The 26,330-nt window shown below is 43.9% G+C and overlaps 1 protein-coding gene across 2 annotated transcripts in view; it reads left to right on the top strand.

Moving 5' to 3' along the window:
- Nucleotides 1-26,330, top strand: part of LOC120017547 (inositol polyphosphate-5-phosphatase A-like) — a 264,969-nt gene that overhangs the window by 228,055 nt on the left and 10,584 nt on the right. For both annotated transcript variants that reach the window (XM_038960386.1, XM_038960385.1), the window contains exons 10-12: nt 4,080-4,175; nt 4,709-4,783; nt 17,778-17,851. In XM_038960386.1, coding sequence (XP_038816314.1) covers nt 4,080-4,175; nt 4,709-4,783; nt 17,778-17,851 — 245 coding nt within the window. The remainder of the gene's footprint in view (nt 1-4,079; nt 4,176-4,708; nt 4,784-17,777; nt 17,852-26,330) is intronic.

The following is a 26,330-nucleotide window of genomic DNA, read 5'->3' as shown; positions in this document are numbered from 1 at the left end:
GTGGTTAGTAGATTACGGTTTGGGGAACACTGCCATATCACAGGCACAGAAATGTGTTATGTATGTGTGCGCTTTCTATGGGATGTGCTGAATAGAAGTTATATCAGGGCAAGAGGGGATACTGGTTTTGAGTACAGTTGGTTTTCTTAGGTGTGAGATTGGTGTGCCGGTTGGCTTGTGGCCAGGTTGAATGAATGGGGTTGTGGCATGGTTTTGTTGGTTGTGTCAGTGTTGTGTTTGCGTTGGGCTCAGCCAAGCTTCTCCATCTGTTTGCGTGGCTGGATCAGTAGCAGAAGGGGAAAGGCAGTCGGTGCTTTGAAGTGGGACAGATTGCTTTAACCTTGTCTCTAAAGGGAGCAGCTGGAGTAGAGAGGTCTTTTCACCGCCCGTTTCCTTCTCGGACACGGATGGGGAAAGGCTATACGGACACACCTGGTGCCCAAATTGATGACGTAGGTTGCACAGCTGAGAGTCGTGTAGAGACTAATGGATTCGGTTCAGTCAGTCGTCCTGTTGAGCCCTTCCCAGCTAGCTAGTTTATGCTGGCTAGCTGGCAACAACCACAGCATGGCACTAGTTAAAACTTGTAAAAGAAAGTGATAATTAGATGGGCGAGGGAGAATTAACTTGTAGTATTGGTTACCATCTGGATATCACTGTGACATGCCAATTCGCTAACATCATGACACGCCGGTACGAATGACCAGTGCAACGGTGTTGTATCAAGATGCTTGCCGACTTGAGCTGCTTCCCACCGGGCAGCTATATTGCATGTCACCGCTGGTAGTTAAAACGGGGCTAATTAGTTACATCCTACTTGATTTTATTTTGAGTAGGATAGCAGCCTACAGTATGACCAGTGTATTGGTGTATCCAGTATCAGGCCAGGGTGACCGCTAAAGCACATTTATTGTAGTGATTTTCACCAAAAATGTATAACTACTGAATTTAACGTCTACATTTAAATAAAAAACAATTACTCCGATTAAAAACGGAATGATTCTGAATACTCTCCCAAGTCCCAACTTCGGCAGACAAGTTTCAAATTCTCGCTGAAGTTTCTAGCCACAAGCATAAACTAGCTACCTGGAAAGGGCCCATCGGGACGACTGACTGAACCGAATCCGTTTGTCTCCGCTCAACTCTCAGGTGCACGACATACGTCATCAATTTAGGCACCAGGCGTATCCGTGTAGCCTCTCCCACACCAATGAGATTATTCCATTGAAGCGCAAAGCAAGCGCCATCCCCCAAGATGCACAGGGGCAACCTCTTCTATAACTCCTCAACAAACAGGCCCCCCGTCTCCTGTGTTGACCCGAGACCCACAATGCAAAGCTTTGCCGGGCCGGGGGTTCTCTTTGTATGGGCTGTTAGAGAGACTATTGGTGTTCACGAAGCAGTGAAGACATCCCACTGGACAACTCTACATATTGGTTTTCCTTCCAAACTTCTCATCCCTGACAACTGTTCTGTTTTTTTTCTTCTTCTCCCTCTTATCCTCATGTACCAAATGAAAAGCCAATTGTTCAACTCAAATGTGTTATGTTAATATCATTTGGGGGGGTTAATGAGAGCTTGTTTAGATGTAATGTGTTATGTTAATATCATTTGGGGGGGGGGGGGGGTCAATGAGAGCGTGTTTAGATGTAATGTGTTATGTTAATATCATTTGGGGGGGGGTCAATGAGAGCGTGTTTAGATATGTGTTTAAAGACGCAGGCGCTTTGATCAGCCCAGCCACTGGCCCTACTTAAAGAGAAAGCTCTGTTCAGGAGCCTGCTTCCTCTTGCCTCCCAAGCGGTCACATTACCCAGGGTGCCTCTATACCAGATGCATGATCCACAGTTAGCGGTGGTGAGCTTGGGTTAATTCTTGGTCAACATCTGTCCTTGTTTTTTCACTCAAGGATAAAAAAATAAAAAAATGAATTTCTTCTTACATCAGAGAGAGCACCTGGGCTCTCTTGGCAGTCCCGTCCTGCACTGATCTAGAAGACTTAAGCAGTGGCATGGGGTTCTCATTTACCCTGCCTCTTTGTTAGGTTAGGGGGGTATCTCATGACGAAGGTCCTTGCATGGGCTGGTGGGTTGGTCGGGCCGGGCTGAATTATACAAGGGATGTGGTGATGGAGTTTTAGAGGGACGAGGAGGGGGAGGTTGTTTTTCACTGAGGCATCCCCGGACGACAGGAACGCACTGTGATCAATGGCGTGCAATCAGCCGCCTCTGACTCCCATGACACACTGATCAGTCTTAGTCAATGAACACATGAATGAATGAATCAATCACATGTCAGGCCTGGCCACGGAACTGCTAAACCTGAACAACTGTGAGGACAGACCACCACCATACTGCTGGGTGTGTAGAGGACCCAGATTTGTAAAGTAGGCAGGCTATTCTGAAAAACTGAGTTGATTCTCAAAAATTATTACACTCCGATTGACTGGTTTTCCCTGAAATTGTGTAGTTTCACTAAAATGTAGACCAAGTGAAATAATTTCCCCACAATACATGACATTGTGTCATTGTCGTTTTTCCTTGTTGAGCTTTCAGTTCAGAGTCAGAAACAGTTGGCAAAGGGTGTGACACAGAAAAGCTACGTCATTGTGGACCAATGAGCCTCTAGGCTCTTAGAAGAAATAAACACAAACAACTGTGTGCTTGCTTGCGCAGGTATGCTTTTGACTTGTGACGGAGACATATTCAGGTATAGTGAAGCAACATTGACCCTTGTGCTCAAATAACAGATTTCTTGGTTCGAGGCCAACGCTTACTGGATTACAGAAATCATTTGAACATGAATGGAGAGGCCATTTCTGTTCTTGAAATATCTGGGGGGGGTTTTGTCCAATAAGCTGTGTGGGTTTCTGGCAGCGCTGCTGGCTCTGAAGTGGCCAGGGATTTCTGCTTGGCTGGGTTTTGGATTTGCAAAGCTGACAGAAGGGCTTCGGTTGGGAAGAACAAGAGGGCCCAACGCTGCTACCAAGTCACTAACTTGAAAGGCTCATTTGAATAAGATAACTTCTTAAAATGTTCAATTTTTTTATCTTGTTCAACCGTCCTCATGGCTGCGTTTTGTTTTCTGATTTGCTCAATTTCGATAAGTTGGGAAGTCGTTCTAAAAAAACACTTCAACGATAAAGAACGTCAAAAGTCGCCAATTTTGCTACTTTTTTCGTAATAATCGTAGAAGTGGATGAAAAATTTTAAAAAATTTGATTATCTCTTGCTGGTGTGGCTACAATGACTTTTTGACAGGGTAAGTATATATGCCTTGCCCTTCTCCAGCTCCTTCTTTGGCCTATTCATTGCACAAAGCTGCTTAAGCACACTTAAGCGCATTAGCATTTGGATGGCAGGGGACCATATTGACCCTGCATTTGGAGGGCCTAAATGAGTTAAAGATGGAGCGATTTGTTAGGGCTTTAGAAACCAGCTTTTGGGGGGAACCGGGGAGGGTTGTTCCACTTTCACTTACTGCTGGGTGTTTGTTCTAATCTGGTGTGCCATTTTGGGCAAGCAGGACTGATTTGTGACATTTCAGTCTAAAGGCCCTTTTTCTGCCCGTTATATTGGCTTGACCTGATTAACTAATCTGTGCTTTGAATTTCAATCAGACCGCTGTCCCTGCAGTGTGGTATGGGAACCACTGGTTGAAGGATTACCTCATTCAACGGGTCTTCAAACACAGATGGTTGAATGTTTAACTAATTGTTAAAGGAGTCCACAAAGGGGAATTTAACCATGCACACGGTCCACAGGGTCAAGACATAGCACAGAATAAAGAGGGGGACAGTAAGATGAGGATTTTTTTGGGGGGGTGTGCGGGTTCTTAAAAAATCCTTCAAATGCATAGTGGTGTGCATGTGTTCTGTGTGTGGACTGTGGAATGGCCATTAGTAATGATACGGTATAGCCCTCTGTACACACACACGCAGAGAGAGAGAGAGATCCTGTGTTTTACCCTTTGACACCATACGATACATGGTTACATTTGTTTTGTCCACGGTATGATATACTGTTCCATCCTATGAGATGTAGGGAATACTGGCACTAACCCCCTCTTTCCTTCTACAGAGTCTGTGTTCCACTGCCACCATGCAGACGGTCAGAGTAGGTGACACCAATGAAGTCGAGAAGCTAATATTCAGAGAATCAGAGAACGATCGCGAGGTATGCTACAGCATGGATGTTGGTTCATAACAAGATGTAAATGCACTGTGTACACACAACACCTGACATCTTTCAAGTTTTATCAGAATTACTCATGTACATTGCCTCACCTAAACACGGAATAGCTTATTTGTAATGTGCCTTTATAAAGAAAGAAATTACTCTTTCACACAAACTTTCCCAATGAATCTACAGGCCATTCTACTGCCTGATACACACCATAGAGCTGACCCTAACCCGACCTGACCCGGCTGAAGATATTTTCATTTCACATTGTCCTTTCTAGCAACTATGATGTATGCGTAACAAGGCCAGCCGGCTTTGCTCGGTTTGGCCCTATAGTGAGACTCAGGCATAAGTGTACAGGTGGAATAATAGTATTCAACACTTCAGACAGAATGAATGCTGCTCCCAACACCACAGCACATTACCCTTCATTAAATGAATTAAAGCTCTAATTATAAAGTGCTGGTTCAGATGAGGGTCGCTATTAATCAGTCCACTATTCTCCTACCCTCTTCTGCCCCTTTTAGGTTGTACTTCAACTAGAAAAGAAGCTTTTTAATTATATCAACCAGGACGTTTTCCGGGAAAACAATGGGACCCTGGTAAGACATTCATTTTGTTTTATAACTTTGGAAGGTTTATTCAATACATGTTTTATTGAGAGCTTTAAGACATTCAGTTGGGAGTTGGGACATTCAAAGTGACAGGAATGTGCGACGTTTACTACATGTTGTCATCTTTAGACAGGCCAAAATTCACTGTGAAACAAGTAAATGAAAGTCACTGATGCGGAAGTAGATTTTTTTTTTGGTGGGGGGGTTAGGCCACACAGTGGGTGTCATTGTGACAGAAGCGAGCAGTGCAGATGGTCAGAAGGATGCCCTCACGCTTTCCTTCCTCGTCTAAACACTGATTTCAATCTAGGAACATTTTTATTGGGTACCAAATAGAAGAAAACTAATTGAATAAACGAGGGACTACCTTGACCTGCTCCAATTCACACATTTTCTTTTTCTGTTGCAAAAATGCTTTTAAATGTTTTCCATTTTCCACTGATTCTTATCATCCTGACACCTCCTATTGGGAAACAGCTATACACTGAGTGTATGTGTGTATGTTCGTGCAATTGGACATATGTAACACTGTATAACAGGCAATTGGACACATGTAAGCCAATGTAACACACATCAGGACTCCTCATGACCATGTCATTATAATAGCCAATAATCCATGTGAAACATATGACTCTTCAAGTAGTCTGTCTGTTTGTGTGTATGCTGTACATACTGTGAGTGTATGTGGGGCTGTATGTCTGTGTCTCTGTGTTGGTATGTGTGTGTTTATGTGGTGTGTGTTTGTGCCCCAGGATGCCCCCACTTTCCTCTCCCCCTCCCCTGCAGGGCTCGGCAAGATAAATGGCGTAATGGGGCGTCAGAGATAATCTGATGGTCATAGTCTAGTTAAACACACAGTGTTATGATCCTTATAAAACAAACTACCTTTCCAAAAGGATAAATGTTCCCCCCTGCACCCCTCCTCAGAGGAAAAATAAATCCATTGCATCCTTCATCAACTACTAGGCTTGACAGAAATGTAATTCGAGGCACCTCTCAAAAATAATTATTATATTTTGAGAGGAGTAATCATTGGTCGGGACATGATTGAATGTGTCCATGCCTATTGATTTTTGCTGTGATTAATAGTTTTGTTTAGTCGATATTCCCATCGAAATTGTATAATTAATTATCCCCGCTGCTGTCAGGCCGGGACGATGGAGAGCCCTGATAAGTATTTGGGAAGATTACCTTTTCCGGGAGTCGTGGCGTCAAGGGACACAGGGTCTTGCTCCTCGGCGGAGGTAGAGGAAGCGGGAGTGGGCAGGGGCGGATCTATGTTCCCAGGAACCAGGATTCTGTGCAGACACATGCCCCCCTCCTCTCCACTACCTCCTATTTATCCAGTAGCGTATCTTCCATCCTGTAGCCCCTCCTCTCTCCCCTCTTCATCATTGATTTAGTTTCAGTACCTCTTTATTGTAACTTTATCAGTGTGGTGTCGGCAGACGGCTGGGAAGGAGGCGGGGTAAAGAGGGGGGGGTCCTGTTTCGAGTGATGAACTTTTCTGTCAGGGCCGCTCCTCATTGTCATGCTCCCTGCGTACTGGCAACATTACTCAAGCCGCAAGTTTTCCAGATTAAGTAAATAAATATATAAATAAAGATCCATCCCCTCCCAGGCTAAACTTCTTCAATATTTTACCTGTCAGTGCCCTTAAGTGATAATACAGCAGCATGCTAAATAAAATGTGACCTTAGCTAGGAAGATAAACATGGAAGGCCAGGGAGAATGGGCTTCTGTGCTGTCTCTTATACCTGAATGCCTCGCTACATTGAATAGCTTATTGTGCTTTTGCTAGTATTGATCAGTTCCTCAGTCTGATCATGATGTATGTAGCATATATATTATATACAGTGCCTTGCAAAAGTATTCAGACCCCTTGGATTTGTTCACATTTTATTGTGTTACAAAGTGGGATTCATATTGATTTAATTGTCATTTTTTGTCAACAGTTTATACAAAATACTCTGTCAGTGGAAGGAAAATATTTTTTATATTTTTTATAAATAACAATGAAAAAACTAAAATATAGTCGTTGCGTAAGTATTCAGCTCCCTGAGTCAATGCATATTAGAAACACCTTTGGCATTGATTACAGCTGAGTCTTCTTGGGTAAGTTTAAGGCTTTGCACACCTAGATGGTGCAATATTTCCCCATTTTTATTTTTCAAAATTCTTCAAGCTCTATCAAGATTTTTGGGATCATGGCTAGACAGCAATTTTCAAGTCTTGCCATAGATTTTCAAGCAGATTTAAGTCAAAACAGTAACTTTGAATATTCACTGTCTTCTTGGTAAGCAACTTCTGTGTACAGTTGAAGTCGGAAGTTTACATACACCTTAGCCAAATACATTTATACTCAGTTTTTCACAATTCTTGACATTTAATCCTAGTAAAAATTCCCTGTCTTAGGTCAGTTAGGATCACCGCTTTATTTTAAGAATGTGAAATGTCAGAATAATAGTAGAGAGAATGACTTATTTCAGCTTTTATTTCTTTCATCACATTCCCAGTGGGTCAGAAGTTTACATATACTCAATTAGTATTTGGTAGCATTGCTTTTAAATTGTTTAACTTGGGTCAAACGTTTTGTGTAGCCTTCCACAAGCTTCCCACAACAAGTTGGGTGAATTTTGGCCCATTCCTCCTGACAGAGCTTGTGTAACTGAGTCGGGTTTGTAGCTAGCTAACTATAGCCACTGAAACAGATGTTGTGTTATTTGACACGTCAAATAGTGTTATTTGACATGTACTTTTTTGACACGCAAAGACCCAAACGGCGTTCCATAGAAATCCTGGTTGAGAATGAAACAAATGAACATGAAACAGCACAGCAAGTAAGTGAAAGAAATAGGTTTTGATTATGTTTTACTGGTAATGTGGACATACGTAAATACCAACAAAATAACTTTTTGGCAGTGTGGTATGTGTGTGTAACCTTTATTTAACTAGGCAAGTCAGAACAAATTCTTATTTACAATGACGGCCTGGACGACGCGAACTGGTTGTATGCCGCACTATGGGTCTCCCAATCACGGCCGGGTGTGATACTTCCTGGATTCGAACCAGGAACTGTAGTGACGCCTCTTGCACTGAGATGCAGTGCCTTGGACCGCTGCGTCTATGTGTGTGTGTTAACTATTTAACTGTACTAGAATGCTTAAAAGGCTGTTAAAATTGTAAATGTCGGTATCGGTATGTTTTTTGGGTGCAAGGAAAATATTGGATATCGGTATCGGCCAAAAATGTCATATCGTGCATCACTAGCAGATACCCATAGACTTCCAGTCATTGTGCTAACGCTAGTTAGCAATTGTGCTAGCACTAGTTAGAAACTTGGTTCAAACTGCACGCAGGCACATAAGCGTGATTCATCACTCCAGAGAATGGATTTCCATTGCTCCACAGTCCAATGGCGTACTGCCAACAATAATGGTCTTGGGTTGTTTTTCATGGTTCGGGCTAGGCACCTTAGTTCCAGTGAAGGAAATCTTAACGCTACAGCATACAATGACATTCGAGACAATTTTGTGCTTCCAACTTTGTGGCAACAGTTTGGGCAGGCCCTTTCCTGTTTTAGCATGACAATGCCCCCGTGCACAAAGTGAGGTCCATGCTGAAATGGTTCGCTGAGATCTGTGTGGAAGAACTTGACTGGCCTGCGCAGAGCCCTGACCTGAACCTCATCGAACACCTTTGGGATGAATTGGAACGCCGACTGCGAGCCAGGCCTAATCGCCCAACATCAGTGCCCTACCCAGGGACGCAAACTAGTCACTGAGTTTTGAATCCAAAATAGGTGACCTATGTGATTTGTGTAGATCCGATGAGAAAAGCTTTGGGGGGGGGGGGGGGGGGGGGGTTTGAATCACTACTGGCTGTATGCAAACAAGTGATGCGCGTTTGGAGCAATACTACCTGTATCCAAGGCTCAGCCAATCGTTCACATAACAACAGAATGCAGCACACGACTGAAGAGAGAAGATAACCAATTTGCTAGTTACAGCATCAGCGTGCGCTTTGGAAAGACAGCTTGCCAGTGGGGTGGCAGGTAGCCTAGTGGTTAGAGCGTTGGACTTGTAACCGAAAGGTTGCAAGATCAAATCCCCGAGCTGACAAGGTAAAAATCTGTCGTTCTGCCCCTGAACAAGGCAGTTAACCCACTAGGCTGTCATTGAAAATAAGAATTTGTTCTTAACTGACTTGCCTAGTGAAATAAAGGGAAAATAAAAAACAGCAGTGCGTCCCCTGAACAATAACGAAGAGATAGGTGAGAAGCCTGACCATGGGGTGAGAAGGTGATGAAGTGTACTTCATGAGCTGTAACCCGAAAAACAACTGGCATTTGGAAAGTTTGAGGTGAGGGAGAAAGTGTGGTGGAACAACTATTGTTAGCGCTGTTAAGTAATGTTATCTTGCTAGCTGGATCAAATTCTCCATTAGCTAGCCAGAGAGATGTTGAGCAACATTAGCCAACTTAACTGATCAAATAATTGAGTTTATGATGTGAAAATTTGCTGGCTAATAAAGTCACAGCTAACATTAGCTAGCTAACGTTACAACATCAGATGAGCTAACGTTAGTAACCTAACCAATTCGCGACAGTATTAACTGGTATACGACTCCTTGCTGTTCCTCAAGTTATAACGCGTTAGTTGCTTACATGTCAAACTATCTCTCTGACAACACCTGCTGCCATTAAAAGCCATCAATAAACACAGAGGTGAAAGGTTATTTTATTTTATTTTTAAGCCACACACTTGGCTGTCATTGCAGGGCCCTGGCAATCTGTGTGAAATGTTAACTAGTTAATGAACTAACTACTATCTGTGAACTAATGTTTTCCCTTTGTGGTTAATTTTCGGAATTAGAGATTTAGGTGAAAATGAGGCGTTGCTTGTTAAACAAGTGGATTCAGGGATCAAGTGGAGCTGGGCCTGGCTTAAGCTGGACACCACACACTTTCCCTATTTCTCACTTTTTTTGCTGGCACATTGTAGAATAGATGTCTGCAGGCAGAAAGTGTACAATGTAATAATGTGCAGTGTAGCCCAAAAATATTGCTTTTGTTGTGTTGAACTTGACAGTAACACTTGTGTGTGAGTGAGGGGGGATTATTAAATTTTTTACTCAGTGAAGGTTATTTTTGCACCCATGTAGCCTTGTGCACTTGATCGATGTCTACTATAGTGGCCACTATAATAGAGCAAAAATCGAATGCCTGTTTGTTTCATTCTATTTCTACTTTAAGATGTTTTTTCCCCAAGTGCAATATTTAGATTTGTGTGGTCACAAGCGTTCTATTATAAAGGCTGTCATGGCTAACTGCAATATTAGTGTATTGTTTTTTTCTCAAGACTTGAGTGTCATTTTGCAGTGAAGTCTAGGCAACAAATAAAATTGGATTACTTTCTTTACATTTTTTAACTGTGAGTCAGGTTCACATTAACCACTTTTAATTTTACACACAGAGACTGATCATGTAGATCATATTCTTTGTTGTTTAATTAGTTAAAACCTGCATTTCCCCTTGTCAGGGATTTTTTGCAAAAAGTGTCACCTTTTTGGGCTCTAACCAGTTTGGATCCCTGCCTACCTCACTAATGCTCTTGTGGCTGAATGGAAGCAGGTCCCTGCAGCAATGTTCCAACATCTAGTGGAAAGCCTTCCCAGAAAAGTGTAGGCTGTTACAGCAGCTTAGGGGGGAGCAACTCTATATTAATGCCCATGATTTTGGAATGAGGTGTTCACCGAGCAGGTGTCCACATACTTTTGGTCATGTAGTGTATGATAAGAGAGAGTATAATGAGTCTGTAGCCTCAAGCCTGCTGGCTGTATTTGTTTGGGTTGACCCTCTCAAGGCGGTCGGCCATTCCCTGTCAGCGACAGTTTATCGTTTCCACAACAAATAATGAAGATCTCATAAAACGAAGAAAAAATATGGCCCTGCAATGACAGCCAAGTGTGTGGCTTAAAAATAAAATTAAATGACCTTTCACCTCTGTGTTTATTAATGGCTTTTAATGGCAGCAGGTGTTGTCAGAGGGATAGTTTGACATGTTGTAAATCATTGCACAATTATGGGCTTGGACAACCACAGGCTGGGTTAGAGGGACAGTCAGCCCAGATACCTTTTATTCCCTCTGTCCCTTCAACTTCTCCCTCTTATAACAATCACAGCTACGGTGATTTAGGTGTGTGTTGCTCATTCAGGCGAAGTAAGAAATATGAACACTGGACTTGTTTAGGGGGGGCACTTCCTCATCTTTTTCCTTGTCTATGATATTGCCTGAGCAATATCAGCTAGCAGCCCTCTCCAAGGTCATTTCAAGCTGACAAACTACTCCGCCATCTTTATAATGCAACGAGGCCTTGAACCAATATAAACTGGGATTTGTTTTTACTGCTGACCTACCAGAACAGCAAATCATTATGCTTAATTGACCCGGGATGAAATGTAGTGTGAAATTTCAGCCCTTGGGTTTTCCAGTCAACCTAAATGAATTACTCAACATTCACTTAGAGGCTCTATGCACACGCACACAAACACACGCACACACACACACACACACACACACACACACACACACACACACACACACACACACACACACACACACACACACACACACACACACACACACACACACACACACACACACACACACACACACATCACGGATACACAGTGCGCTTCATCACCCCCCAACACAGCTCATCTGCTGCTTTTTAAAGGTGTCACTTCTCATCTCGGCTGCACTAGCTCCACAGAGACAAACACACCTGTCCACACACTCACAGAAACACACCGGTGTACACACACACCCCCAGAAACTCAATTAGGGTAAGAATAGAAGCAGACATGAGGTGCACACACAAACAGGGACAATTACATTCTGCACCTCTATAAATGTTTACAGTCAATTATTTATATTATCACACACACACACACACACACACACACACACACACACACACACACACACACAAACACAAACCAACTTTTACTGTACATCTTGACATTCTCTCAGTTACAAACTTATATGCTGGCTCACTCTTCCACTAAGGACTCTTTACACACACTAGGAGCGTGTCATTGGGAGGATGGTGGTGGCGCACAGTGAAGCGTGTAGCGCATCCTCCGGGCTCCATTCCTCATTCACATTGTGTGAGCTCTCCTGTGACCCTGCCTCCTGTAAGTTTGATGAATGTTACACATCTGCCCTCCTGAACCACAGAGACTCTGTCTGAGGGTCCCACTGTCTGGAAAGTAATGTCCACTGTTCTACACCACTGGCACACGTGCGCTCGCACACACACACACACACACACACACACACACACACACACACACACACACACACACACACACACACACACACACACACACACACACACACACACACAGATGCTCACACTTTACACGTAAGTATGCATATAGTAGGCTACTCGCAGTTACCCACATAAACTTGCTCATACAAAAATACACAGCCATGTAAATGTGTCCCACATATGTATGTGAAAATGTCAATCAAGTTTTAAACTAGCTTACAAACATTTATGTTGGAATTGTGAATTGATAGAATGGCGCCGGAGGGGATGGCCGCCGTTCTACGGGCTCCTGACCAATTGTGCTATTTTGTGTGTTTTTGCGCTGATCAAATTATTATACATTTTTTGTTTCGTACATGTTTCGGCCATCGTTTCATATGACCAAAAAGAGCTTCCGGACATCAAAACAGCGATTACTAACCTCAATTTGGATGAGGACTTCTATTTTAACAAATCGGAGGCGGACATAATGCTCATCTCAGACCAGGCCCAAATCCCCGTCATTCGGAGGAGGCGGAGGCAGCGCTACAGAGGCTGACGTGCAGAATTTTTAATGCGACGCCGTGTGGATAAATCGCTATTACCATCCGTTCTATTGTCAAACGTGCAATCACTGGAAAATAAACTGCATGAGCTCCATTCGATACTATCCTGTCAATGTGATCTGAAGAACTGTAATATCCTATGTTTCACGGAGTCGTGCCTGAACAAGGACAGAACAGCTGCGTCCGGTAAGCTGAGAGGAGGGGTGTCTCTTTGTCAACAACAGTTGGTGCGCAATCTCTAATATCAAGGAAGTCTCGAGGACCTGCTCGCCTGAGTTAGAATACCTTATGATAAGCTGTAGACCACGCTATTTGCCAAGAGCATTTTCATCTATATTTTTCGTAGCTGTCTATTTACCTCCACAAACCGATGCTGGCACTAAGACCGCACTCAGCAAGCTGTATAAGGCCATAAGCAAACAAGAAAATGCTCACCCAGATGCAGCGTTCTTAGTTGCCGGGGATTTTAATGCAGGCAAATCAGACCATAACGCCAACCTCTTAATTCCAGTTTACAAGCAAAACCGCAAAGAGGAAGTACCAGTGATGTGCTCAATACGGAAGTGGTCCAATGAAGCGGATGCTAAACTTGCACAGATTGGGATATGTTCCGGGATTCATCCGATGGCATTTTGGAGTTTACCACATCAGTCTCTGGCTTCATTAATAAGCTAATCGACAACGTAGTCCCCACAGTGACCGTACGTACATATCCTAACCAGAAGCCATGGATTACAGCAACATTCGCACTGAGCTAAAGGCTAGAGCTGACGATTTCAATGAGAGAGACACAAATCAAGATGCTTATAAGAAATCCTGCTATGTCCTCCGACAAACCATCAAACAGGCAAAGGGTCAATATAGGACTAAGATTGAATCCTACTACACCGGCTCTGACGCTCTTCGGATGTGGTAGGGCTTGCAAACTAGCATGGATTGCAAAGAGAAACAAAGCCGCGAGCTGCCCAGTGATGCGAGCCTACCAGACGAGCTAAATGCCTTCTATACTCGCTTTGAGGCAAGCAACACTGAACAATTCATGATAGCACCAGCTGTTCCAGATGACTGTGTGATCACACTCTCCGTAGCCAATGTGAGTATGACATTTAAACAGGTTAACATTCATAAGACCGCTGGGCCAGATGGATTACCAGGACGTATACTCAGAACATGCGCTGAACAGCTAGCAAGTGTATTCACTGACATGTTTAACCTCTTCCTGACCCAGTCTGTAATACTGACATGTTTCAAGCAGACCACCATAGTTCCCGTGACCAAGAACGCCAAGGTAACCTGTCTAAATCACTATTGCCCCATAATAGCACTCACATCTGTCGCTATGAAATGCTTTGAATGGCTGGTCATGGCTCACATCAACACCATTATCGCAGACACCCTGGACCCACTCCAATTCGCATACCGCCCCAACAGATCCACAGAAGCAATCTCTATTTCCTTTTTCCACCTGGACAAAAGGAACACCTACTTGAGAATCTTGTTCATTAACCTTTCTGAACCACCCATCCCGGACCCGGGATAATTGTCATCAGCAACGCTGAATATCATAGCGCCACAGTCAAATAATATTACTAAAAATATTTATAATCATGCAATCACAAGTGAAATATACCAAAACACAGCTTAGCTTGTTGTTAATCCACCTATGGTGTCAGATTTTGAAAATATATTTTACAGCGAAAGAAATCCAAGCTTTTGTGAGTGTAGTTTTCAATGCTACATCAGCTAACCCCAAATTAGCATAGTCACGAAAGCGTGAAAAACAATAAAATTCATCGCTTACCTTAGATAATCTTCAGACGTTTCCACTCACGAGACTCCCAGTTACACAACAAATCTTCTTTTTGTTCGATAAATATTACTTTTATCACAAAAAAACGCCATTTGGGTTGTGCGTCATGAAGAAAAAAACGACAGCCTCATTCAGGTCCTGAAAGGAAGACGGAAATTTCCAAACGTATCAGATTAAAAAATATTCCTAAAAATATTTATAATCATGCAATCACAAGTGAAATATACCAAAACACAGTTTAGCTTGTTGTTAATCCACCTATCGTGTCAGATTTTGAAAATATATTTTACAGCGAAAGAAGTCCAAGCTTTTGTGAGTGTAGCTTTCTATGCTACATTAGCTTAGCCTTATATTAGCTTGGTTAGCTTGGTCACGAAAGTAAGAAAAGCAATCAAATTAATCGCTTACCTTTGATAATCTTCGGGTGGTTCCACTCACGAGACTCCCAGTTACACAACAAATGTTCTTTTTGTTCGATAAATATTACTTTTATATCCAAATACCTCCGTTCGTTTGGTGCGTTATGCTCCGAAATCCACCGGAAAGAGCGGTCACGAAAACGCATACGAAAATGCCAAATAATATCCATAATGTCCACAGAAACATGTCAAACGTTTTTTATAATCAATCCTCAGGATGTTTTTCAAATATATATTCGATAATATATCAACCGGGAGTGTTGTTTTTTCAATCGGACCGGGAGAAACAATGGCCGCCTTTCTCTGTTGCGCACAACTCACTCTGAGAGCCCCCACCTATCCACTTACGCAATGTGATCTTTCACGCTCATTTTTCAAAATAAAAGCCTGAAACTTTGTCTAATGACTGTTGACGCCTTAAGGAAGCCATAGAAAAAGGAATCTGGTTGATATCCCTTTAAATGCACGTTAGGCATGCATAAGAACAGAGAGGTTTCAAAAAAGAGGGACTTCCTGATTGGATTTTCCTCCGGTTTTCGCCTGCAATATCAGTTCTGTTTAACTCACAGACAATATTAAGACAGTTTTGGAAACTTTAGAGTGTTTTCTATCCTAATCTGACAATTATATACATATTCTAGTTTCGGGGGCTGAGAAATAGGCAGTTTCAAATGGGTACGTTTTTTAGCCAAAAACAAAAAAATACTGCCCCCTAGTCAGCATTCAACACCATAGTGCCCTTCAAGCTCATCACTAAGCTAAGGACCCTGGGAATAAACACCTCCCTCTGCAATTGGATACTGGACTTTCTTACAGGCCACCCCAGATGGTGAGGGTAGGCAACAACACATCCGCCACAGTGACCCTCAACACAGGGACCCCTCAAGGGTGCGTACTTAGCCCCTCCTTTACTCCCTGTTCACCCACGACTGCGTGGCCGCACATGACTCCAACACCGTTATTAAGTTTGCTGACAACGCGACGGTGTTAGTCCTGATCACCGACAACGATGAGACAGCCCTACAGGGAGGAGGTCAGAGACCTGGCAGTGTGGTGCCAAGACAACAACCTCTCCCTCAATGTCAGCAAGACAAAAAGCTGATCGTGAACTACAGGAAACGAAGAGCCGAGCATGCCCCCATTCACATTGACAGGGCTGTAGTGGAGACGGCCGAGAGCTTCAAGTTCCACGGTGTCCACATCACTAAGGGTCTATCATGGTCCAAAACAAACCAACACAGTTGTGAAGAGGGCACGACAACGCCCCTTCCCCCTCAGGAGGCTGAAAAGATTTGGCATGGGCCTTCAGATCCTCAAAAAGTTATACAGCTGCACCATTGAGAGCATCTTAATTGGCTGCATCACCGCTTGGTATGGCAACTGCTCCCTGTCATCCAGGAACTCTATACCAAGTGGTGTCAGAGGAAAGCCCTAAATATTGTCAAAGACTCCAGCCAACCAAGTCAGTCTTCTCTCTGCTACCGCACAGTAAGTGGTACCGGAGCGCCAAGACTGGGATCAAAAGGCTCCTGAACAGCTTCTACCCCAAAGCTATAAGACTGCTGAACAGTTAAACGGCTACCCGGACTTTCTACTTTTCACCGCCTACCTACATGTACATAGTACTTCAATCAGTCACCTAACCAAACCTATATGTACATATTACCTCAATCACCGCAACTTCCTCGTACCCCAATACACTGACTCGGTACCGGTACTCCTTGTATATAGCCTGAATACAGCCTCATAATTGTTATTTTATAGTATTTTATTTTGACCTATTTGTTAATTTTCTTACTTTTTAACTGCATTGTTGTGAAAGGACTCGTATGTAAGCATTTCACAGTAAAGTCTACACTTGTTGTAATTGGTGCATGTGACAACTCAAATTTGATGGATGTGTTTGTATTCCACTGGTAAGACACCACTCCTCTGACAATTCTCCCTCACCTACCCTCTGTTTGGCTGGTTGTTTGGTTTTAACACTGTCCTAGATGGTGATTCCATTCACTCTATTGTTACATGTCGTACAGCCATGTAATGTTATTGTCAAGCTAGCTTTATAACTACTGACAGTATCACAAAGGCAGTGTAGAGGACCTCATCAGACTATATCTGATATGTGTTCTGTTGAGGGTGTCAATTTACCACCAAATGAACATGCTCTGGTATGTTCCTGCTAGCTGCCAGTCAGTCAGGAAGGGGCAGGGTCTGTATGTATCCTGCAGGGTTGCCCAGATACCTGTCCGTCGCTCAGGGAGCCGGCGATGCAGATGCCCCTGCTACCTGCTCATCTCCCAGATAATTAATGTGTACAAGGAGCTGCTAATTGCACTTCTCACTAATGATTTATGGGATTTGGGAAGGGGGGAGAGGAGGAGGGATGGAGTGGGGGTGTACGTCTGTGCTGGTGCAGTCAGAGGGAGTGCAGCTGGGAGACGGGACATGATTGATGAAGACTGTTTGGATCTGCTGTCAGCGTAGAGCGACAGAGACAGACCCACACCCTCGGCAGCAAACTGGGGGCTGCGATAGGACAGGGATGGCTCTGGAATAGCCAGGTCAGAGACGCACACATCAGCACTGGTCAGCTGTTCTCACACACTTGCCTTCATGTACCACCACATTGTTCATGACACTTGTGCAGTATGCTGGCAAAGGCACAAATCCACGAAAAAGGAGAGAAACGAAGCTAACACAATTATTATCTAACACTGACTCATGCATGCAGGCGCCTCACACACACACTCACACTCTCATAGTTATTCACTCAGTGAGTGATGACTGACATAGTGGATATTACTTTCTGTAAAGAAATAAACACTTTATCACTCTCCCCCCCCCCCCCCCCCTCTCTCTCTCTCTCTTCACAGTTTTTACAGTTTGACAGTGAGCTGTCCTGTTTCAAGGAACGGCTGCACGAGCTGGAGATCTCCTTTCCTCCCAGGTATGAAATCCTCTCAATGTTTCCTTATGAATCAATGTCTGTGAACCATACCTATTCAACTCAATCACTCCTGTTATTTAATAGGGGATTATAAACAAATGTTGTACTCTTGGTCATTGGATTTCTTGTACCACTCCATACTGACTAATGTGGTCTTTTAAAAAGGCAGTTATTCCATAATGGTATGGTACAAGAGCCAAAAATCACCAATTAAATCAATAATGGTCTTCCAGGGATGTAACTATCTATTACACTGCACAGTAATTGGTGCCTATATTGGTACCTACCTATTACTGTCTATTATACTGTATATTACCTACTTCCCCTGTCTATAACCCCATAAAGTGCCTACTCTCTCACCTTCACTATCATTGCCCCTGAAATGGTGGCCCTGACCCTTATACCCTTCACATCTCACTCTAACCATGTGCAAGTTACAGTAGCTACAATACATAGTTATCCAGGACTCAGTCAACAGTGTAGGGTACCGAAAGATTGAATTACATTTTTGGAAGTACACATTCTATCCATTGGTAAGAGTGGGTTATGAAAAGAAGGGGACCTTACGACGAACCTCACTACAGCACCACATCTTCGAAGAGCAGAGTAAATCAGCAGTGTACTAGAGGCTGATGTTTTGGTCCATTTAGGGTATGGGGCCTTAACATTACTCAATCATCCCTCTTGGCCCAAATGGCTTTGTTTATGCCAAGTATATGTTTGATGGTTATCAATTGTTTAGTATGATTGGATGTGCTCCTAAAATGCTCCCCTGGGGGTGTGTGTGTGTGTGTGTGTGTGTGTGTGTGTGTGTGTGTGTGTGTGTGTGTGTGTGTGTGTGTGTGTGTGTGTGTGTGTGTGTACGTACGTGTGTTTGGTTGCATGTTCATGTGCATGTGTCTGTTCTTTCTTGTGTGTGTGTGTGTGTGTGTGTGTGTGTGAGGCGGCCTGCATTGATATTCCATCACGGTGGGAGTTGGGGGACATTGGGGCGGGGGTCCTGCTACTCTGTCTCCTCTTCCTCAAACAAATGCATTTGCAATTAGCCCTTTCAGAGGAGAGGGAGGGAAAACACACACCCGGCGGCCTGCATCGAAATATGTCTCGGCGCTGGCGCGATAATGGTGCTTGACCTTTGCCGCCAGTTGTGACTCAATCAGTGCAGATAATGAAACGCTGTAATCAAACAATAATTACTTGATAAACTGCTCTAGTGGCGGGCAAGGGGCGGGGCAGGCAGGGAGTGTGTGTATGACAAGGTCCTGGCAGTCACTGTTTTTAAATGACTCTGTCTCTTAATCAGGGACCCCATTTACATCGCTTTGCATAAGTGACGGCTGGATTTATTGTCCTTTTACACTCTGTGACTTTTGCGCCTATATATCCATAATATAATATTGAATCATCGTTTCCCTGCCAGGTGAATGAACAGGCTGCTGTGAAAGAATACAAATGATTTTCACCTACTTGGAAACATGATTCATCAAATTGAGGAGACCTCGGCACAGCATCGGAAATGTTATTTGATCCACTCAGTGTCTGATACAAGCCACGTCATTGTAAGTGGTGTAATGAGTAGAAATGGCCTAGTTAAACTTAAACAACCCCTCCTTCCATTCACATAACACACACTTGCACCAACAGACACACACACACACAGAGCGTGTACATACTCCCCCCTCCCCCTGTCAGAGCTCCCTTGTGCTCCATGAGCAATCAAGCAGTCAAAGATTGTTCTCCATCACATAGCCTGCTCCGGACCAGCCCCTCACCATCTGTGAGGTTATTACTCCCCTTAACACAGGCCATCAGAGGCCCTCTATACACACACACACGCACACACACATGCTCGCTTGCATTCAATCGATAAGTCAATACTGGTCACTCGTGTTTAATCTATCAATGAATCCTGCATGTTGTAGTCTGCCCACTTGTGAAATTGAGTGGGAAACCGTAGCCTAGTCGTCGCTGTATTTTAGGAAATTGAGCATGTTGCCAGGTATAAAGATGTCATCAAACTCTCAATTATTTTTGTTTAGAGATTAGGGGCCTGTATTCTCAGAGAGTCTCAGAGTAGGAGTGCTGATATAGGATCAGTTTTGTCTTTTTAGATCATAATGAGTAAGATTGTATGGACAGGGGGGACCTGATCCTAGATCAGTATTCTTACTCTGAGACGCTTTATGAATACAGGGCAAGAACTGTAGGTATAAGGTTGTGAAAATGTGTGACAGCGGAAAAATTATCACCCTCAACCAGGCTGCAGTAAAAGACCAAACACTCCAAACTGGATGTTCCATTCCATTTCTTGAATAAGACACTATAGTGTTATTGAGACTATACCTTATTTCATTGTCTGTCCCGTACATACTCGTGCGTTGTGTTTGCATTTATGGAATGTGCAACAAGCTGTAAATTCATATCGCTCCACCTTCAAGAAGTTGTCTGTCAAAGTTGGCCGTGACATGTCTAAGCACTCGGCCATCGGGGTGTGGAATTTGGCCGCAGCCCGCGAGAGTTGTGCCTGGTGCCAGCTGGCTGCCGCACGCTGATAGGCTAAGGGGTATACCATTCACACAGGAGTGCGCGCACACTTTTTTTTAAAGGCGATATCTGTTGGAGTTTGGTAGTTGGGAATGAGGCGCAGTCTGTCAATTGGAAACCAATCACATATGATCAAACTAGTAATCGCCATCCATTCCATTAACGTTCTTCTGAGCATTTTCAAGAAAAGTTCTTGTGCAAAGGTTGACTATCATCTTTGTAACAAATGACAGCATGGCCCCAAGACTGAAAATAACTGAATGGTATACTTACAATTTTACATTTGATTCAGTTTGCTGGAGAAGCATAACTACGGTAATCTCCCTTAAAACATATAAGGAGGTTGAGTAACTTATGTTATTCATATATTTCTATTGATTTAGGAGAAGGCTTTTAGTACTGCCCGTTATCAAATTTATTTGCCCTTTTTTTTGTCTAAGATCGATGCAAAAATGTAATATAAACCCTGGCGGGGGGGAAATTCAGTAAAACAATGAGAGAGTAGGGGAATAATTTATTCCTGCTTTAACCAGGTTACCCTGAATGGGTTCTGAGGGGATTTTGAGCGTCATCAGACAGACTGCGGTTCTAACTCCATACGGCCCCATGAGTACACTACACAGAAAAAGACATGGAGGAGGTTGAAGGGGAGATGGAGAGGTGAGAGCGGAAAGAGAGAAATATGGGAAGGTGCTTGAGCTAGAAAGGATGACTACAGCCCCATGCGTCTGTGTTTGCCCAGTCTAGACAGGGCGGGAGAAGCGCAGAGTAGTGGAGAGGGGCGAATCGGCCAGGAGGTCGTGAGCTGAGGAGGGGCAGGGTGGGTGAGGAGGGCGGCTGATAAACGGTTGTCTCTTCACCGTTTGGTGTTTAACAGGAAGCCGGGAGCGCCCCGGGACCAACCTTGGCAAGTTAGCAAACATTTTCCAAACATGGCGGGTCTATGAGGATGGGCCGAAGAGTGACTTCCCCCCTGGGAAAATACACAGCATTTACAGTGCAGGGGGAAGAAAACCTTGAGAAAAACAAATTACCTGTGCGGTTGGCCATTAGTTTAGGGAGGAAAATAGCATTTGGTCCAATGACATAAGTCAAATCTCCAGGACATGCTCTCGAAGCACTAATCCGTCCCCTGTCCCTTCAATAAAGACAGAAAACAAGTTTTAGTTGAAAACAAGCAACTGAATGCTTTGCATTATAATTTATGGCCATCTTAGATTTTCCAAGAGTTCACCAATGGATAACAGCACTTTACTGAGTGTGATGTTTCTTCATTGAATAGTTGAATTTGTGAATGTGTCAGTAAGGCCATTGTGAAACAGTTCTTAACACAATGACTCTCCTTTTTAAATTTTTTATTAGATGTTTTTATTTCGTGATATCCAATTGATAGTTAGTCTTGTCCCATCGCTGCAACTCCCATACGGACTCAGGAGAGGCGAAGGTCAAGAGCCATGCCTCCCGAAACACGACCCTGCCAAGCCGCACTGCTTCTTGACACACTGCTCGCTTAACCTGGAAGCCAGCCGAACCAATGTGTCGGAGGAAACACTTTACAGCTGATGACACAAGTCAGCGTGCATGCGCCCGGCCCGCCACAAGGAGTCACTAGAGCGCAATGGGACAAGGACATCCCGGCCGGCCAAACCCTCCCCTAACCCGGACGAAGCTGGGCCAATTATGCGCCGCCTCATGGGTCTCCCGGTCGCGGCCTTCTGCGACACAGCCCGGGATCAAACCCGGGTCTGTAGTGACTCCTCTAGCACTGCGATGCAGTGCCTTAGATAGCCACGTCACTTGGGAGGCCCTACACTGACTCTCCTACTCTCCCTGCAGAATGAGGAAGACATCGAGATCCCTCCCCCTGGGCATCTTAAGAATGATGTCACTGTGTGTGTGTGTGTGTGTGTGTGTGTGTGTGTGTGTGTGTGTGTGTGTGTGTGTGTGTGTGTGTGTGTGTGTGTGTGTGTGTGTGTGTGTGTGTGTGTGTGTGTGTGTGTGTGTGTGTGTGTGTGTGTGTGTGGCGCGCGTGTGTCTGATGGCAAGCCAAGTGAAGGACATTCTTGTTCTAGCTCCTCTCCTCCTCTGAAAGGTTCTCCTATACTCAGTCGGAGGCGCGTGACTCAGTTTATGGAGTACCACAGATGTTCGTTAACTACTGTAAGAGAGGGATTCTAAGGCACGCACACACAGCTGGTATTATTCGCTGGAGTGTAGAGGAGATAGAGCATTATCATCAGCTGAGGAGGAACATTGTTTCACACTCTCAACACATCCATCATTCTAACTGCCGGGGAGCCATAAAAAAATGACGAGGGGCTTTTGTAGTATGATGATAGCTGGTCATTTCCAATGGCCATGTGTCTGTGTGCTTCTTTCCTGCGCTGATGCTTCACTGGGATGAGAGGGAGCCTTTGTTTAAACTCCTCTGGTACATATAGGGGTTAAATAGACGCTCAAGACTTCCTCTTGAGTGAAAGGGGGGCTGTAGAATAGATGCAGCTCTTTACTGATACAGAACCTCTTGGACAGAGTGTAGCAGTCTGTCCAATACACACACACACACACACACACACACACACACACACACACACACACACACACACACAACATGTGAACACACACACACACAACCTCTGAGCAACATGTGGCATTTGACACGGTGTTTGTGTTGGGCCAATGTTGTGGCGGAGAGCTCCCCAACCCTGAAATGTGGAGCAAACATTCAGGGAGATTTATTGATAGCAGTTTGTGTGGCTGATCTTTGTGAATGAAAATGGAGGTGTCTCCTCTTTTCCTGCTCCCGGCCTTGTTTTGCCAAGTCTCCCCTGACAACGGTAAACAAATATGGCTGAGCGGGAGAGGTATCATTACATTTTTTTAAACATTTTCCAGTGAAATTAAAATAACTTGACAGCTCCGCCAATCTCTGCGTCCGTACAGCCCCGTAACACTGAGTCATGTGACCTTAGCCCCATGATGCCCCTCCTGACCTCTGCCCCTGTGTCATTAATGCTCGAACAACTCTTATCTCTAGCTCCCTGCCGATATTCACTAGTTTATATTGCCCTCGTTAAATATGTTTGGCTTGTCACTTATTTAGCTTGTCACTTATTGGTCATTATGTAGAACAAGATAATGGCATTTGGCCGGGAGATAGGAAATGTGGGACAGGATGGAACAGGGGCCTGGCCTGTATGACGCTCACCAGTGCTGTGTGACTGCAGCCTGGGGATAAAGGCTCTCAATTGGCCTGGTGAGGCGGAGTGATACCAGACCTTGGTTCAAATACTATTTGAATTCATTTAAAATACTTTAGCTGGGCTTGATTGAGCTGGTCTGGTGCAATGGAACCAAGAGAATACTTGCAAAAGTGCAAAGCCCACCCATCTGGCACTCCAGGACTAGAGCAAATGCTAGAAGTATTTGAACAATTTCAAATAGTATTTGAACCCAGGTCTGGCTGATACTAGGTTTCACCTCGCCAATCCTCTGTACTGCCCAAACACACGACTGACACTTATTTGAAAAATCTATGAGTCATGTCACAGCAGGCAGTCAAACATTAAACCCCACATGAAGAATGAGTAATGGTGGCGTGGCTTTGAGAGAAGTCCCCGTGTTGAAGTCAGTACATTTTTCATATGAGGTTATAGCCCAACTAAAGAGGATGTTTTCAATGGTGTGCAGGTGCACACATCGTTTCCAATTCTTTCCACCATTATGAATACATATTATTCACAATGCATTATATATTACACACAGCCACCGGTGGTTCATAGAAACTAAACTGTTTAGGTAGCTGAGCCAAGCCTGGGCGCCTGACTTTGTCTGGAAGTAGGGGTTCAGAAGCTTGGGAGGGTGGGGGTCTTGACTTTTTTTTTTGCTCCCTTGTTTGGAGCATTGTCAACATGAACATTTTTTTTATTGACTTGTCTCAGCAGCATACATACTTGATGCAAAGAGGGTAGAAAAGGCATATTTGGTCGATATTACTTACCCAGCCAAGCAGACAGACCCGGCACCAGGATAAAGTGACTAAGGGAGCAGTTGGAATCGGTGAGGGGACACAATTTTGGGGGGTTATTGCATTGGAATTATATTGAATTCTGCTTATATCACGCTATACCACCACAATAAACATAAAGTTCAAATTCCGAGACCATTGAGTGCTTTTGAAGTGACAGGTTGGCGCGAAATCTGTAGCCCATCTTTGCTGCGCTGTACCAGCACAATGAACAGCGCCCTACACACTAAAGAAAGGCCTATTTAGCAGTAAATATAGACTACAAGATAGGCTGTATGTAATAGGTGAATTACCCTATGTGAATGCAGCCGTACACACAGCTGTTTTATCAAAATAATCCAAACTAAATGCTGAAAGTAGTAGCCTAGTTATTCATTCAAAACAAAATACTGAATAGCAGTTTGGCTTAGAACACCAACACAACTGCGAATGAGAACAGATCAAAACAGCGGTAGGCGTACTATAGGGCTATAAACAAAATATCAGATCGATAAAGGCATGGCACAATCGATATGTTGGCTAGTTACATTAACAGTAAACAAACGCAGTAATTAAAAGGAAAATACAAACAGCCTACCACAGCAAGATGCAGCCATGCACATCTGTCTTACCAAATAAACAGGCCTATAGACCCGCTTCAATCATGAAACATCATGCAGCTCACGAGTTCAAGCAAAACGTTGCAATATGGCACGATATACTTATTTTGCTCAAATGCGACCCACTCATGTGATCAATTAAGCAACGCCGACCTACCATAAACACGTTTCCAAAACGTACAGTTCCATTTACAACCACGAAAAGCAGTATGCTACTAAGGAAGCCTACATTCTATTTCTATGGTTATCTATTTCTACAATGAAACATACCGATATGGAGCTATATACCCAGTGGCATCATTTGGGTTCTTGCAATGGAATCATGTTGAATTCTGCTTATATCCCGCTGTACCACAATAAACATAAGTTCAAATCTCGAGACCATTGCTTTTGACCAGGAAGGCACAGGTTGTCGCGATATCTTCGTTGCGCTCTATCAGTGCCATAGCAGCGCCCTACACACTAAAAAAGGCCGTTTTGGCAATGAAAATATAGTCTGGCTAAAGAAGTCATTTTGCCATTCCGTACCCTAGGTGTTTGCAGAAAATGACATCACTGGCTATGCCACCAAGATTTTGATCAAAACCAACCAGCTAGATTTTCTTACCTTTTCAGAAGAGTTGAACTTTCTGGGTAATCGATAATTCCATTCTCCCCCGAAATCTTCTTTTAAGGTCCCCCTCAAATGCCAGTTGGATTAGTCGAGCTTTCCTTGGGTGTAGAATGCTTTGTCTGTGCTGACTGATCACGTTTGTCAAAGTGGAAAAATAGTTATTGCCAGCTGCCTGTCATTAACAAGTGTTGACACCTCAGTTGACGCCCTACTCCGAACTTGTTTTCTTTTTACAGTGCAATGTATTTCAAATGCTCCTTGCTTGATGCGGGCCTTCCGAATCTTTTGCGTGCTTCCAGTCAGAATATCTGCCTTGGATGAAGGCTTTGTCTGCGTTAGCATTGGACCCAATACAGAACTTTTGACATGGGAACCAAAATTCTGCATCTGCAGTAACTGAGTATTGCAGCCACTCTGGTCATATGAACCAGTTACTCTTAAATTGACAATGTTGGACAGAAAACCTGTGGCTAGGGTAGAATTCTAGGCTAACCTGGGCTTGCTGCCTCTGTTCCAAGATCGTCAGGAACAGTCAGATTTGGAAGGGAATGTGTAGCCATTACCCTGGCGGCACTTGTGGAAGGGGGGTAAGCTCTTCACAGAGAGCTAGCTGGAGCTCGGCAGCATCATCGCTGCTGGGCTTGGTGGCGGCCTCTGTGTGGTTTGGTTTCTGATATCCATTGTGGCAGATTAGCT

Source organism: Salvelinus namaycush, chromosome 22, assembly GCF_016432855.1.
Source record: "Salvelinus namaycush isolate Seneca chromosome 22, SaNama_1.0, whole genome shotgun sequence".
NCBI lineage: Eukaryota > Metazoa > Chordata > Actinopteri > Salmoniformes > Salmonidae > Salvelinus > Salvelinus namaycush.
This window is presented reverse-complemented; position numbering and strand designations above follow the sequence as displayed.